Source organism: Macaca nemestrina, chromosome 12 (genome assembly GCF_043159975.1).
Source record: "Macaca nemestrina isolate mMacNem1 chromosome 12, mMacNem.hap1, whole genome shotgun sequence".
Classification (NCBI taxonomy): Eukaryota; Metazoa; Chordata; class Mammalia; order Primates; family Cercopithecidae; genus Macaca; species Macaca nemestrina.
This window is the reverse complement of record NC_092136.1, coordinates 123,848,623-123,862,434: the sequence shown is the minus strand read 5'-3', so window position 1 is coordinate 123,862,434 and position 13,812 is coordinate 123,848,623. Positions and strand designations below refer to the sequence as shown.

Here is a 13,812-nt window from a genome sequence, read left to right as displayed (position 1 = left end):
ACTTTTGAATGTTAAATGAATCTTACATTTCCATTATTAACCTTAGTTTATAATAATAAATGAAGGAGTGTGTGTGTGTGTGTGTGTGTGTGTGTGTGTGTGTGTGTGTGTAAAGGGGTCAGCAGGGAAGACTGGTGTATATTTCTTCAGATAAGAGAACTGGGGAGGAAAAACAAGCCAGAGCTCACTCCTAAGCTGAGCATGTGTGGAACAGACCCGGGGAAGTATCACAAAGTCTTTGAAAACTGAATCACAATTTGAAACAGCACCCAGGTCTTAGACTGACCTCTGAGTGGCAAAATCTTATACTAACTTCTGAGCAGTACATTCGAAGGACAAACACAATGCGGCATATTAAAGGCTTTGAAAATTGAACTGACATTGGAAACATTGCCCATGGAAGGCAAGAGGAACTACTTGTCGGATGCTATGGATTGACAATGTGTTAAAACAAACAAACAAGCAAACAAAAATCAATATTCTCCAGAGAATTTTAACAGGATCTAGAGTCTAAATAGCATAATATGAAAAGTGTCTAGAATGAAATCTGAAATTATTTAGCATACAAAAAATCAAGAAAATGTAACCAATTCTCAACAGAAGAGATGATCAACAAATACCAACCCTGAGATTACCCAGACATTCGAATTATCAAAAATATTAAAGCATCTGTTATGACTGTGCTCCGTAAGATATAAATAAACAAATTTAAAGTAAATGAAAGAGTAGAAGTTCTCAGTAGACAAATATAAACTCCAAAAACTAAAGCAGAGAAAACTGAACCTAAAACGAAAGTTAAAAATATATACATTTAGCAAGATACGTAAGAAAAGTGTGATGAAGGGGGGAGAGTACTTTAACAGTATAAGTGTAGAAGTATTCTCTGTGGTTGTAACATTTGAGCATTAAAGACCAGAATAAAGTGAGGGAGTAAGCTAAAAACAATTCTTAAAAATACAAAAAATATTATAATTACCAAGTTTTTGGAGTCCCTACATTAAGTCAGATGAGTATTTTGCTTTTGTGTCATTCAATCTTTACAACAGCAATGAAAGAAAGGCATTGCTATTTCCATGTTGCGATGGAAGAAAACGAGGCTCACAACTCGAGACAGAACATACACATATATACACACACACACACATATATATATGAATTTCTTCTTCTACTTACTAAGATCCCTGCTTATTAAGGTTGCTTAGTAAGCAATGATGACTTAAATTTCTCTTAATGAAGATTTTCTCACCTCAACAACTCATTTTCTTCTGGGCCAAACTTTAAGTAAGTAGGAAAAGGAAGGATTAGACGGAGGGCCTTGATATCCTCAGTTATCTATTGAATGTGTGCATTAGTTCACTTACTACATTTTGGTCTTTGGTGCTCTATTTCCCTGCCTTCCTCTCTATTTTGCGCTTTGCCTAAATGACAGCTTCATAAATGTTTTTTTGAACAAATATGAAAATGATTGCTATAATGTTTCCTCATTTGATAAAAACTCTTTAAAGGACAAGGACTGTGACTATCACTGAAGTTTTTTCTCAAAAGCTAGAAGAAGAATATGCTCTCATTACTCTGGAGATGCTTAATAGGTGAACAAAAACTGACAGATATGAGAAGACTGAAATTCTGTTTCACCAACCACAACAAAAAATCATCTGGGATTCAGACCTACATCAGGTCAACAAATGAGCTGTCACTTCTGTATTGTCCATCCCCAATGGGCCCTTTTTTGTCCTCACGCTCCATGAACCTATCTGACTTTTGCTTTTCGAAAATGCTTTGCCAAAACATATTCCGACACAATGGAGTGATGACATTGTCAAGTCTGATTCAAAACATAGAAAAGTGGGGACTCTGACTCTGCTTGAGATAAAGTTTTTGCATGGTAAATGGCATTTGAACTGGGCGTTGAATGATGGGAATGAGTTTGTCCAGCTGAAGACTTGAAAGAGCACTGCAGGTGGAGAGAATAAAAGGCGCAGAGCTTGAGAAAATTGAGCAGGAAAAAGTGTGCTTCCTTCAAAAGCGTGGATCTGCTCACTACCCTCATATGAGGTCCAAACAAATGTTTTGTCTGATTCAATCTGGCAGATTCCCTGGCTGACCTCAGATTTCTTGACTGACCTCAGATCCTGAAGAGAGTCAAAAGGAAGGGAGACTTGCCTCTGCCTTTCCCTCCTTGGCACCCCCTTTTCTTCCCACAGTCCCCTTCTTTCCCATCACCATCTTCTCACTGCTCTTCTTCCCATCAAATTGTGGTCTGAATTGTAAATAGCACATTTCTTATGTTAAGCTCACTAGGAAGAACAAAGACATATAGGTGGGAGAAAACTGAAGTCAAAGGCTTTGTGTAAACAGAGTATCCAAACCATAAAACAGCAGCTTGGACTTTGCAATGCCCCATGTCGGTGCCGGGGATTACACAGCCAGGCTCACATTTTCTAATACTAAAAAACAACAGAAGCAGTCACCCCTCACAGACTCCTTTTATCCACCCTCTCCACATTCTCTTTCACCTACTGCTTCAGCACCAGACCAAGGCCTGTTTATAGATCTAAGACTAACAGACAGGCTTTATAGGTGACAGAGTGCACTAGTTCCTCGGATTCATCCATAAGAGACCTGCCTTACATTCCATCCAGAAGTTTTTTTTATTTTATACAACTTCTTTATGCTTAAGAAGTTGCAGGATACCACCTCCATGTAGCTGAACCTCTTCCATTTTTCTGCAACTTCTACACTATCAAAGGAAGGTTTGTTTAATCAGTGCTGACACTTAATGGGTTAATTAGATAAGCATGCCAGCGGAGATGAAAAAGTGCCAGAGTAAGGAGAAATAGGAGAGATGGAGAAGATGTAAGGGCAGAAAAATTGAAGAGACAAGTGAAGGGAAGGTCCAGAATGTCTTGCCAAGTGGCAAGAGATAATTTTTCCCGGACAGGATAATTTATTAGTTACCTCACCTTAAGTCATTCATTTTATGTCTTCAAGTCTTCACTTTGTCACCTGTAAAAGGGGGCCATGAGAATATCTGTGCTCCTTATTACACAAAAGGCAATACCTTTTTAAGTATTGTGGTGTTATTAGTGTTAAGCTACGGATCCTTTTCTATCACCTCCCAGGAAGGAAAGCTACTGGCTGCAGAACCTTTCTCAGAGAATATTTAACTTCCTTATTTCTCAGACTATAGATCAAAGGATTCAGCATGGGGGTGACCAAGTTATTCAGGATTTGAACAGTTGCATTAAGCCAGGGATTGGGGGTGGGCTGCAGGTAGATGAGAACCACTGGCATAAAGGAGAGGAGGATGGCAGTGAGGTGGGCGCTGCAGGTGGAGAAGGCACGGCGTCGGCCCTCGGCAGAGTGGATCTGCAGGATGGAGCAAATGATGCAGCTGTAAGAGGTGAGGGTGAGAAGGAAACAACTGAGGGGCATCAGGCCCACACTGATGAACCCCACCATCTCCAGGGCGGAGGTATCTGCACAAGCCAGCTTCAGCATGACTGGGATATCACAGAAATAATAGTCCACCTCATTGGGGCCACAGTAGGGCAATTGGAAGGTGAGAGTGGTCAGAAAGGTGGCCTGAATGCAGCCAAAGAATGAGGTCCCCATGGCTAGGATGACGCACGTCCTGTGGCTCATGATTACGGTGTAGCGTGGAGGATGACAAATGGCAACGAAGCGGTCGTAGGCCATCACCATGTACAGGAAACACTCAGTGCAGCCCAGGAAATGGTAGAAGAAGAGCTGGGATGCACAGCCTGCATAGGAGATGGCTCGGCTGTTCCCCGAAAGATAGCACAGCATCTTAGGGGAACTCACAGAAGGGAAAAATATGTCAAAAATAGACAGCTTGCACAGGAAGAAGTACATGGGCATGTGAAGGCGAGTGGAGGAGACAATAGCCAGCAAGATGAGCAGGTTCCCCATAAGAGTGAAGATGTAGAAGGACAAAAACAGAACCAACAGCATAGTCTCCAGACCCTCCGTGTGCGGGATGCCCAGCAGGATGAATTCAGTCACCACGGAGAACTTCCTCATCTTTGTCAGAGCGTTGGACCTCAAAAAAGAACACAGGCCTGCAAAGTATGAATACAGACATCAAATCAGGAAGCTGTGTGACAGATGTGCTGGCTTCACGTTTTAACATTCCACAATCAACCTTCTTATGTAGGGTCAGATCTACATAAAAATATAAGGATGATAAAAATTCTTGACTGTAGTCTTTAACTTTTGGTTTTGGCCAAGTTGGATTAAGGTCACCACAGCCTCTTTCTCACAGAATACAATTAAAACTTTATATAAAATCACAAAACTTATTTGCCTAAGAACTCTGAAAAGCAAACAGAAGAGGCAGATGGGCAAGAGGAGACAAACCTAGAGGAGAAACCCCTACAAATACGAATTTCTGCTACATTTCTCCTCTAATCTTGTGGTTTTGAACGGAGGGTGGCCAAAGTTACAGAACAGAGTGGAGGCTGCTCAGGATGCTGAAACCCCAATAGATGACCCATGTTTTTCACTAGGAAACCTGATAAAAGAGGCCTCTGTGATCAAAGCATGTGAGGGAATTCCTGCATTGTCTCTCTCTCTAGTTTTAATTCCAGCTGTGTCACAACAGTCTTCGCAATTTTAAAACTATGAGGCAATAGCATGAGAAACAAAAACTTAGAGATAAACTCCACTTTCTGAACAGAGGATGCAAGCATGGAGGAGTGTGTGTGTGTGTGTGTGGGCGTGTGTTTGTGTGTGTGTGTAAAGGGGTCGACAGGGGAGATTGGTATATATTTCTTTAGATAAGAGAGCTGGAGAAGGAAACAAAGCCAGAGCTCACTCCTAAGCTGTGCATGTGTGGAACAGACCCAAGGAAGTATCGCAAAAGCTTTGACCCCTGAGTGACAAAATCTCATACTAACTTCTGAGCAGTACATTCGAAGGACAAACACAATGCGGCATATTAAAGGCTTTGAAAATTGAACTGACATTGGAAACATTGCCCATGGAAGGCAAGAGGAACTACTTGTCTGATGCTATGGATTGACAATGTGTTAAAATGAACAAAGAAACAAACAAGAATCAATATTCTCCAGAGAATTTTAACAGGATCTAGAGTCTAAATAGCATAACATGAAAAGCATTCAGAATGAAATCTGAAATTATTTAGCATACAAAAAAATCAAGAAAATGTAACCAATTCTCAACAGAAGAGATGATCAACAAATACCAACCCTGAGATTACCCAGACTTTAGAATTATCAAAAATATTAAAGTGTCTGTTATGACTGTGCTCCATGAGGTATAAATAAATAAATTTAAAATAAATGGAAGATTAGAAGTTCTCAGTAGACAAATATAAACTATAAAAAATGAAACAGAGAAAACTTTCAGAACTGAAATGTAGAATTGATGCTTAAGAGATTGGAAATATTTAACATCATACTGGGAGTTCTAACCAGTGCGACAAAGGCAGAAATAACTCGAGAGGATACAAAGTAAAAAATTTTTCTATTTACATACAATATGTTTATCTCCATAATAAATCCCGAGGAATCTACAATAAAAGCTTCTAGAACTAATAAGGGAGTTTAGCAAAGTCACTGGATGCAAAGTCAATATACAAAAATGTGTTATATTTCCATAGATTAGCAACCAAAAATTGTAAATCAAAAGTAAAATGAATACTATCATTTATAACAGCACCAAAATACACAGTTTTGAGTCTAGTAAAATATGTGCAGGATCAGTATATTGAAAATAAAACATTAATGGAAGCAATCAAATAAGACATATAAAAATGGAGAAATGAACTCTGTTTATGAATTGAAAGACTCAACATTGTTAAGAAATCAGTTCTCCCTAACGTGTATCATCAATGCAATCTCCATCTGAATTCCAACAGGTTTTTTTTTAGATATTAAGAAGATGATTCTAAAGTTTATATGTAAAAAATAATAATTGTAATAAACAAACGCTTTTGAAAAACAACAAAGTTTGAGGGCTCATACTACCAGATTTTAAAACTTACTATAGTGCTATGTTAAATCAAGACCATGTGGTCTTGATGGTATTGATGAAGAGACTTATAGCTCAATAGAACAGAACAGAGATTCTGAGAACAGAACCACACATATGTGGTCAATTAATTCTTGACAAATTGTGCAATGGCAAGTGAATAGAGAAAAATGATCTTTTCAACAAATACCAAATAATTCTGAAACAATTAGCCATTCATACAGTAAAACAAAACAAAACAAAAACAAAACTAATGATCACAGACCCATGCCTAACACCTCATATAAAAATACACTTAAATGAATCATACATTTAAATACAAAATCTCAAACTTTAATACCTCTGAACACTCATGCAGCCCACATAGATCATTGTGGAATTTTCTGCAGTATTGTAAAAGAGAATCCAAGTCACATTCTCTGGTTTCCAGAAGAGTGTGGTATCTCAGCCTCAGGAACTGAAATTTGGTGTTTATAGAAGGAGGCCCAAGGGGGTATACTATCAAGACTTGAACACACTCATTCTCCCTGGATTACTTTCTTCAGATACCGTTGGGCATTTCTCATGATGTAGTCATTGGTAGCTAAGAGGGAGCAATTAAAGTTAACCACATTTGCCACCCAAAATAAAATAGCAAAAGTGAGATGCTTTGAAAGAGAAAATATATACACCTTTTCCCAGTGTGCTTGTCTGAAGAATGGACTCCAACCCTGACCTCAAGGGTTCATGGTTCTTTTTGTGCCTGTCTCTTACATGTTTATGTCTTTGCCTGTGGTGACATTTCAACACCTGTACTTCAAACATGATAGATCTATTCACCTTTAAAACATTACCCTTAGCAAACTAATGCAGGAACAGGAAACAAAATACTGCATGTTCTGTCTTATAAGTGGGAGCTAAATGATAAGAACTTATGAACACAAAGAAGGAAATGGTCATGGGGGTCTACTTGAGGATTGAAGGTGGGAAGGGGAAGAGGAGCAGAAAAGATACCTACTGGATACTGGGCTTAAGTACCTGAGTGATTAAATAATCCACACAACGAACCCCCATTACATGAGTTTACCTATGTAGCAAACCTTCACATGTACTCCTGAACCCAAAATAAAAGTTTAAACCCCCCCCAAAACAACAAACAGAAAAACCAATAAGAACTATGAATATATGTGTAGTAATTACCATAGTAACAAATTAATACCATTTGTAATGCATCTTAGAAGAAGAGAAGCACATGCCATGGGGAAAGCCAGAATGCCGCTAAAGAAGAGTCCCTTGGGATGGTAGATGCTCATTGGGATGCTTTTGTGTACGGTATGTAGCTTTAAAAAACAAAAATCCTCAATTATGTTAAAAACAAATACGTACAAGCATCGTACTGAATATTTTATGCATATTAACTCTCTTAGTCTTTACCAAAACTCTGTAAAACAGGTAGTATTAATTCCCATTTTACATCAGAAAGCCAAGGCACAAAGAATGTAAGTGAATTGAGCAAGTATCTACATCTGTTAGTGGGCAGATTTGGGTCTCATACACAGAACAGTAGGAATGCTTTGCTGAGTAGTTACTAATTCTGACTTCCTAATATTCATTTAAAGACAATAATTCTAAATAATCTTATTTTGTATTGCTTTACTTTTATAATGTAATTTTATTTTCTCTTAATTCATTCTCAGAAAAGCCTTGCAAGATTGTTGTAATTTCCAGATGAGGACATTGAAAATCAGTGACCTAAAAACTTTTCTGAAACTAAAAAGTGAAGAGTAAGTTATACCCAAATCTTCTGACTCCATGTTCAGTCTTATTTCTACTACACTTTCACTGTCTCCAAAATTACTTGGTGCAGAGAGAAATTGCCCCTGAGTAAGGGGAAAAAATCACTCACAGATTCATACTTCCAAATTTGGAAAAGTTTTCCTGGCATCCTTGCAGCCATTAACTGTCTTTATATATTATTCTTTCTTGTATTTATTTTTTTTATTATACTTTAGGTTCTAGGGTACATGTGCACAACATGAGTTTATGGCACCAGGTTATAGCTCAGGAGACAGACACGAGTATCTCAAGATTATATTATACTAAATTAACAGGTTGTACAGCTACAGAGAAATTTTAGTGCCTAATGATAATCCCCAAGAACATACTTCAGATTATGGTGTAAAAAAGATAAATTTGCATCATATTCATTTCATTCAGAAATAACAGCGTATCTCCTTGTTTTACTTCTACTTATGAATTCAAATATTCAGTAAGCCTGCAGAGTTTGTCCTAGACATAACTGAAAAGACCTCACCCATAGAGGTAGATCCCACCCTTTAAATGAAAGGTTTTACTGTTTCGTGTTCATGTATTTATAGTAACCCCCAATTATTCTAATAAAAATAACTATTCACATATTATCTGTCCATTTGTTGGTGGCAGTGGGAGACTCTCTCAAAGAAGCCAAAGAGGCAATAATCAAGCATGGTTACTTGGACCCTAATGCCCCAAAGATTGATTCATTGAATTTAAGTCAGGAGAGAAAATAATCTTTATGCGATTCAGGATATGCATATGGAAAAATGTCCAACAAGAGTTTGGAAAGGAAGATTTAAGGTTTACTCTAGATATCATGGCTAGTGATACAGATTTCTAAGTCATCCTGCAAAAAGGTAAGTCCTCAACCTCTGAAAGAGCGTAATGGTCACTTATACCATAGTTCTCCTCTACTTGGGTTTATGGATATGAAGCATTCCTAAGTAACAAAAAGAAAGCTGACACTGATCTAGCTTGATCCTCTTAAGAGATATTATTTTATTATGATTCAAACCAGCATCATAAAGCAGTTAAGTGTAGTGTTTACTGCATAATTCAGAAACAAATTTAACAAAACTTTAAGTATAAAACTCTATTACTTATTACAATACCAGTCTTTCTTAACCCATTTACACCTGAAGTTGCAATTTTTTAATTTTTGCAATCAGACCTTGGCGATGACTTTAAGCAGTAGGATATAAATAACTCCCACATGCTTAGTGTTCCAATAATGGAACACTAGGCATAAGTGGCTAAATGCCTCCCATTTTGTCATGACACCAAATATATATCTAATAATAATCTAATTTTGTTGATAAAAAGGAGTTCAGAGAAAATTGCTGGTGTTTACCCCTTGAAAACCATCTTCTAGAGTACCTCAAATTTACCAACACCTGCAATAATTTCAGACTTACCAGAGTTCCAAAATTATTTGTCTTAAGGTGCTGATCTAATAGTACAACCTTTTTTTAAACAAATATCATAAATTATATTGGTTTTATACATCAGTTAGAGAGCAATCAGTTGTGTTCTGTTGTTGTTGTTTTGTTTGTTTGTTTAGACAAAGTCACACTCTGTCACCCAGGCTGGAGTGCAGTGGCACAATCCCAGCTCACTACAAGCTCTGCCTCCCAGGTTCAAGCGATTCTCGTGCCTTAGTCTCCCAAGTAGCTAGGATTACAGGTGCCCGCCACCACGCCTGGTTAATTTTTTTATTTTTAGTAGAGACGGAGTTTCACCATGTTGGCCGGGAAGGTCTCAAACTCCTGATCTCAGGTGATCCACCTGAGGTGGCCTCAGCCTCCCAAAGTGCTGGGATTACAAGCATGAGCCACTGTGCCCGGCCGCAATTAGATTATTTTCAAGAGGCTATAAATATGTATTCTAAACAACTTTGACCATCACAGAGATTACATCATGTAATAAAGATTTGAGAAGGAATATGATTGACCTAACATAAAAACTTCTTCCTAGACTATGAGAAAGCTGGAAGAAATGTTCAAAGGCTTATGCTCCCCAACACATTTCAGTCCAATTGTATCAGAATATTAAGTCTTTGTCTGGGTCATATTAACTCTCTGGAGCCCCTTCAGTGGTTTTTGATACCCTTGAGTTATTCGTGTGTTAGCTTTCAAATTCTTGACTTAATGGAACCCATGAAGATTTACGCATCATAAGAACAGGAAATAAACACCTCAGACCAAGCATCAAGAAATAAACTTTCACAAATAATTTATACTAGTTAAATCTGTTCATATATCAAAACAATCTTCAAAATTCTATTGCAGTTATTTCTCATTAATATAAATAACTGATTGTGAAAAGCAATTGGCAACTTCTGGTTTCTGGTCCAGCATGTAAGAGCTTCAGGGTAATCCTTTATCCTACCAACAAGTAAAAAGCTGAAGCTGACTAAACTAAAAGATCAACAACTCTTCTTTGATCTATCAGAGGAGTGAGGCCACAGGTAAAACCACTGTCCCCAAAATTGGAGAAATAGGTGAATACAGAGAATCACATCTTACTGGAACAGAAAACCATGAATGGAAAACCTCCATCAGAACCAGTGCTGGGGTAGAAAAACCTAAACTGTAATTGATGAATGGTTTCTGGCTCAGTGTAGACAAGTATGAGATTCAAAAACTTAGGGGCATCCAGTTATAGGAGAGTCTCCATGCTTTTGTGAGGTTTGCTTCCAGAAGCTTGGTCAGGTTTTCATAGTGAATATCGGAGAAAAGTTCCTTAGTGCTTCTGGCAGGGGGAGTGGAAAAGGAACCATTTTAAAGTATTCCAAAGAATTCTGTTTTTCTTAGTCTGACCTCAGGAGAAACTACTAAATCAGCACCTAACCTGCTGGAGTTTTATCAGGGCCTAAATGACCTAGGGGAAAGAAAACAGCCAACTCCAGCCAGCTCTGACCTTCTATGTGGCAGGAAAACAGTCTCACCTCTAACACACTCTAGCCATTCTGTCCCAACTAAGGACAGGGGAGGAACTGAGAAGCACTTGTGAACTTCACAGTCTAAAGGCAGAATCTCACCAAAGACTGAGACCCAACCATAGGAATATAGAAAGCTTTTCCTTCCCCCACACATTACCACCACATTACTAATGTCCTATTTCTAATAGTTTCTTTTACTCAGTACCTCATGTCCAGCTATCAAGAAAAAAACTGCCAGATATACCAAAAGGCAAAAAGCACAGATGAAGAGACAGAGTAAGCATATGAACCACATTCAAATATGGCAGAAATCCTAGATAATTAGACTGAGAATTTAAAATGTGCTTTTATGCTAGGGGCTCTAAGTGGATAAAGTAGACAGCATGCAATAACAGATGAGTAATGATAACAAAGAGAGTGACATTTGAAGAAAGACCTCCTCCCTCAGTAAAAGCCAGAGATCAAAAATACTGTAACAAAAATGAAGAATGCCTTTGATGGACTTATTAGTAGTTTGGACAGAATAGAATTTAAACAAACAAAGATAAGACAAAGAAGAATATTACATAATGGTGAAGGGCCCAATTCACAAGAACACCTAACTATTCTAAATATACACATATTCAACAACGGAGCAACCAGATTCATACAGCAATTCTTAAAGACCTACAAAGGGATTCGATAACCACACAATAATAGTGGGAGACTCCAACATCCCACTAAATATTAGACAGATTATTGTGACAGAAAATTAACAAAGATATTTGGGACCTGAACTCAACACTTGATGAAATAAACTTAATAGACATCTACAAAATTCTCCACCCCAAACCAACAGAATATACATTCTTTTCATCTGTACATGACACATATTCTAAAATTGATTCAACATACAGAAATCAATAAATGAGGTTCACCACACAAATAGAACTAAAGACAAGAACCACATGATCACCTCAATAAATGCAGAAAAGACTTCTGATAAAATTCAATGTCACTTAATGTTAAAACTCTCAACAAACTAGGCATTGAAGGAACATACTACAAAATAATAAGAGCCATTTATGAAAAACCCACTGCCAACATCATGCTGAATGGGCAAAAGCTAGAAGCATTCCTGTTAAAGACTGGAACAAGACAAGGATGCCCTCTCTTGCCAGTCCTATTCAACACAGTACTGTAATTCCTAGCCAGAGCAATCAGGAAGAAGAAAGAAATAAAATGAAGAGAACTACTCAACTTACCCATGTTTACAGATTATATGATTCTGTATCTAGAAAACCCCATAGTCTGTGTCCAAAAGATCCTAGATATGATAAACAACTTCAGCAAACTTTCAAAATACAAAATCAATGCACAAAAATCAGTAGTAGCATTTCTATACTGCAACAATGTCCAAGTTGAGGGCCAAGTCAAGAATGCAATCCCATTCACAATAGCCACAAAAAGAATAAAATAACTAGGAATACAGCTAACCAGAGAGGAAAAAGATCTCTACAATGAGAATTACAAAACACTACTCAAAGACACAAATGAATGGAAAAACATTCCATGCTCATGGATAGGGAGAATCAATATTGTTAAGATGGACATAATGTCCAAAGAAGTTTAGAGATTCAATGCCATTCCTATCAAACTACCAATGACATTCCTCACAGAATTATAAAAAGCTATTTCAAAATTCATATGGAACTAATAACAGCCTGAATAGCCAAGATAATCCTAAACAAAAAGAACAAAGCTAAAGGCATCACACTACCCAACTTCAAACTACACTACAAAGCTGCAGTAACCAAAACAGCATGGTACTAGTACAAAAACAGACAAATAGACCACAGGAACAGAATACAGAGTCCAAAAATAATTCCACACATCTAAAACCATCTGATCTTCAACAAAAATTGACAAAAGCAAACAATGGGGGAAATGACTCCCTATTCAATAAATGGTGCTGGGATAACTGAACTCCTTCCTTACACCATACACAAAAATAAACTCAAGATGGATTAAATACAATGTTAAACCAAAACTCTAAAAATCCTGGAAGATAACCTAGGAAATACTGTTCTGGACATAAGACCTGGAAAAGATTTCATGATGAAGATGCCAAAAGCAAATGCAGCAAAAACAAAAATCAACAAATGGGGCCTAATTGAACAATAGAGCTTCTGCACCAAAAACAAACAACAACAACAACAAAACAACGAACAGAGTAAACAGACAAATTACAAAATCGGAGAAATATTTGCAAATTATGCATTCAACAAAGGTATAATATCCAGAATCTATAGGGAACTTAAACAAATTTAATTTACAAGCAAAAAACAAACCCAATAAAAAGTGGGTAAAGGACATAAACAGACACTTTTCAAAAGAAGACATACAAGTGGCCCACAAGCATATGACAAAATGCTCAACATCACTAATCACTAGAGAAATGCAAATTAAAACCACAATGAGATACCATTTCACACCAGTCATAATGACTACCATTAGAAAGTCAAAAAGTAACAGATCCTGGTGAAGTTGTAGAGAAAAGGGAATGTTTATACAGTGCTGGTGGGAATAAAAATTAGTTCAGCCATTGTGGAAAGCAGTGTGTCAATTTCTCAAAAAACTTATAACAGAATTACCATTTACCATAAACCCATTATTGGGTATATATCTAAATGGATATAAATTGTTCAACCATAAAGACACATACATGCGTACGTTTATCATAGTGCTATTCACAATGGGAAAGACATGGTATCAACCTAAATATCCATCAACAGTAGATTGGGTAAAGAAAATGTAGTATATATACACATCATGGAATACTATGCAGCCATAAAAATAATCAGATCATGTCCTTTGTAGCAACATGGATAGAGCTGGAGGTCATTATCCTTAGCAAACCAGCACAGGAACAGAAAAAAAAAATACCACAGGTTCTCACTTATAAGTGGGAGCTAAACACTGAGTACATATGGACACAAAGAAGGGAACAACAGACGCTGGGGCCTACTACAGGGTGCAGGGTAGGGGTAGGGTGATAACTGAAAAACTACCTATCAGATATT

At 37.4% G+C, this 13,812-nt stretch overlaps 1 protein-coding gene across 1 annotated transcript; it reads right to left on the bottom strand.

Annotated features, from left to right (window-relative positions):
- Positions 1 to 1,819: 1,819 nt before the first annotated feature.
- Positions 1,820 to 4,120, bottom strand: LOC139357700 (olfactory receptor 10D1B-like). Its single transcript, XM_071076092.1, has 3 exons — positions 3,116 to 4,120; positions 2,164 to 2,260; positions 1,820 to 1,954 (listed from the first exon to the last, which is right to left on the bottom strand). Exons 1-3 carry the CDS (start codon positions 4,042 to 4,044, stop codon positions 1,820 to 1,822), a joined length of 1,161 nt encoding a protein of 386 aa, XP_070932193.1. The 5' UTR covers positions 4,045 to 4,120.
- Positions 4,121 to 13,812: the final 9,692 nt, after the last annotated feature.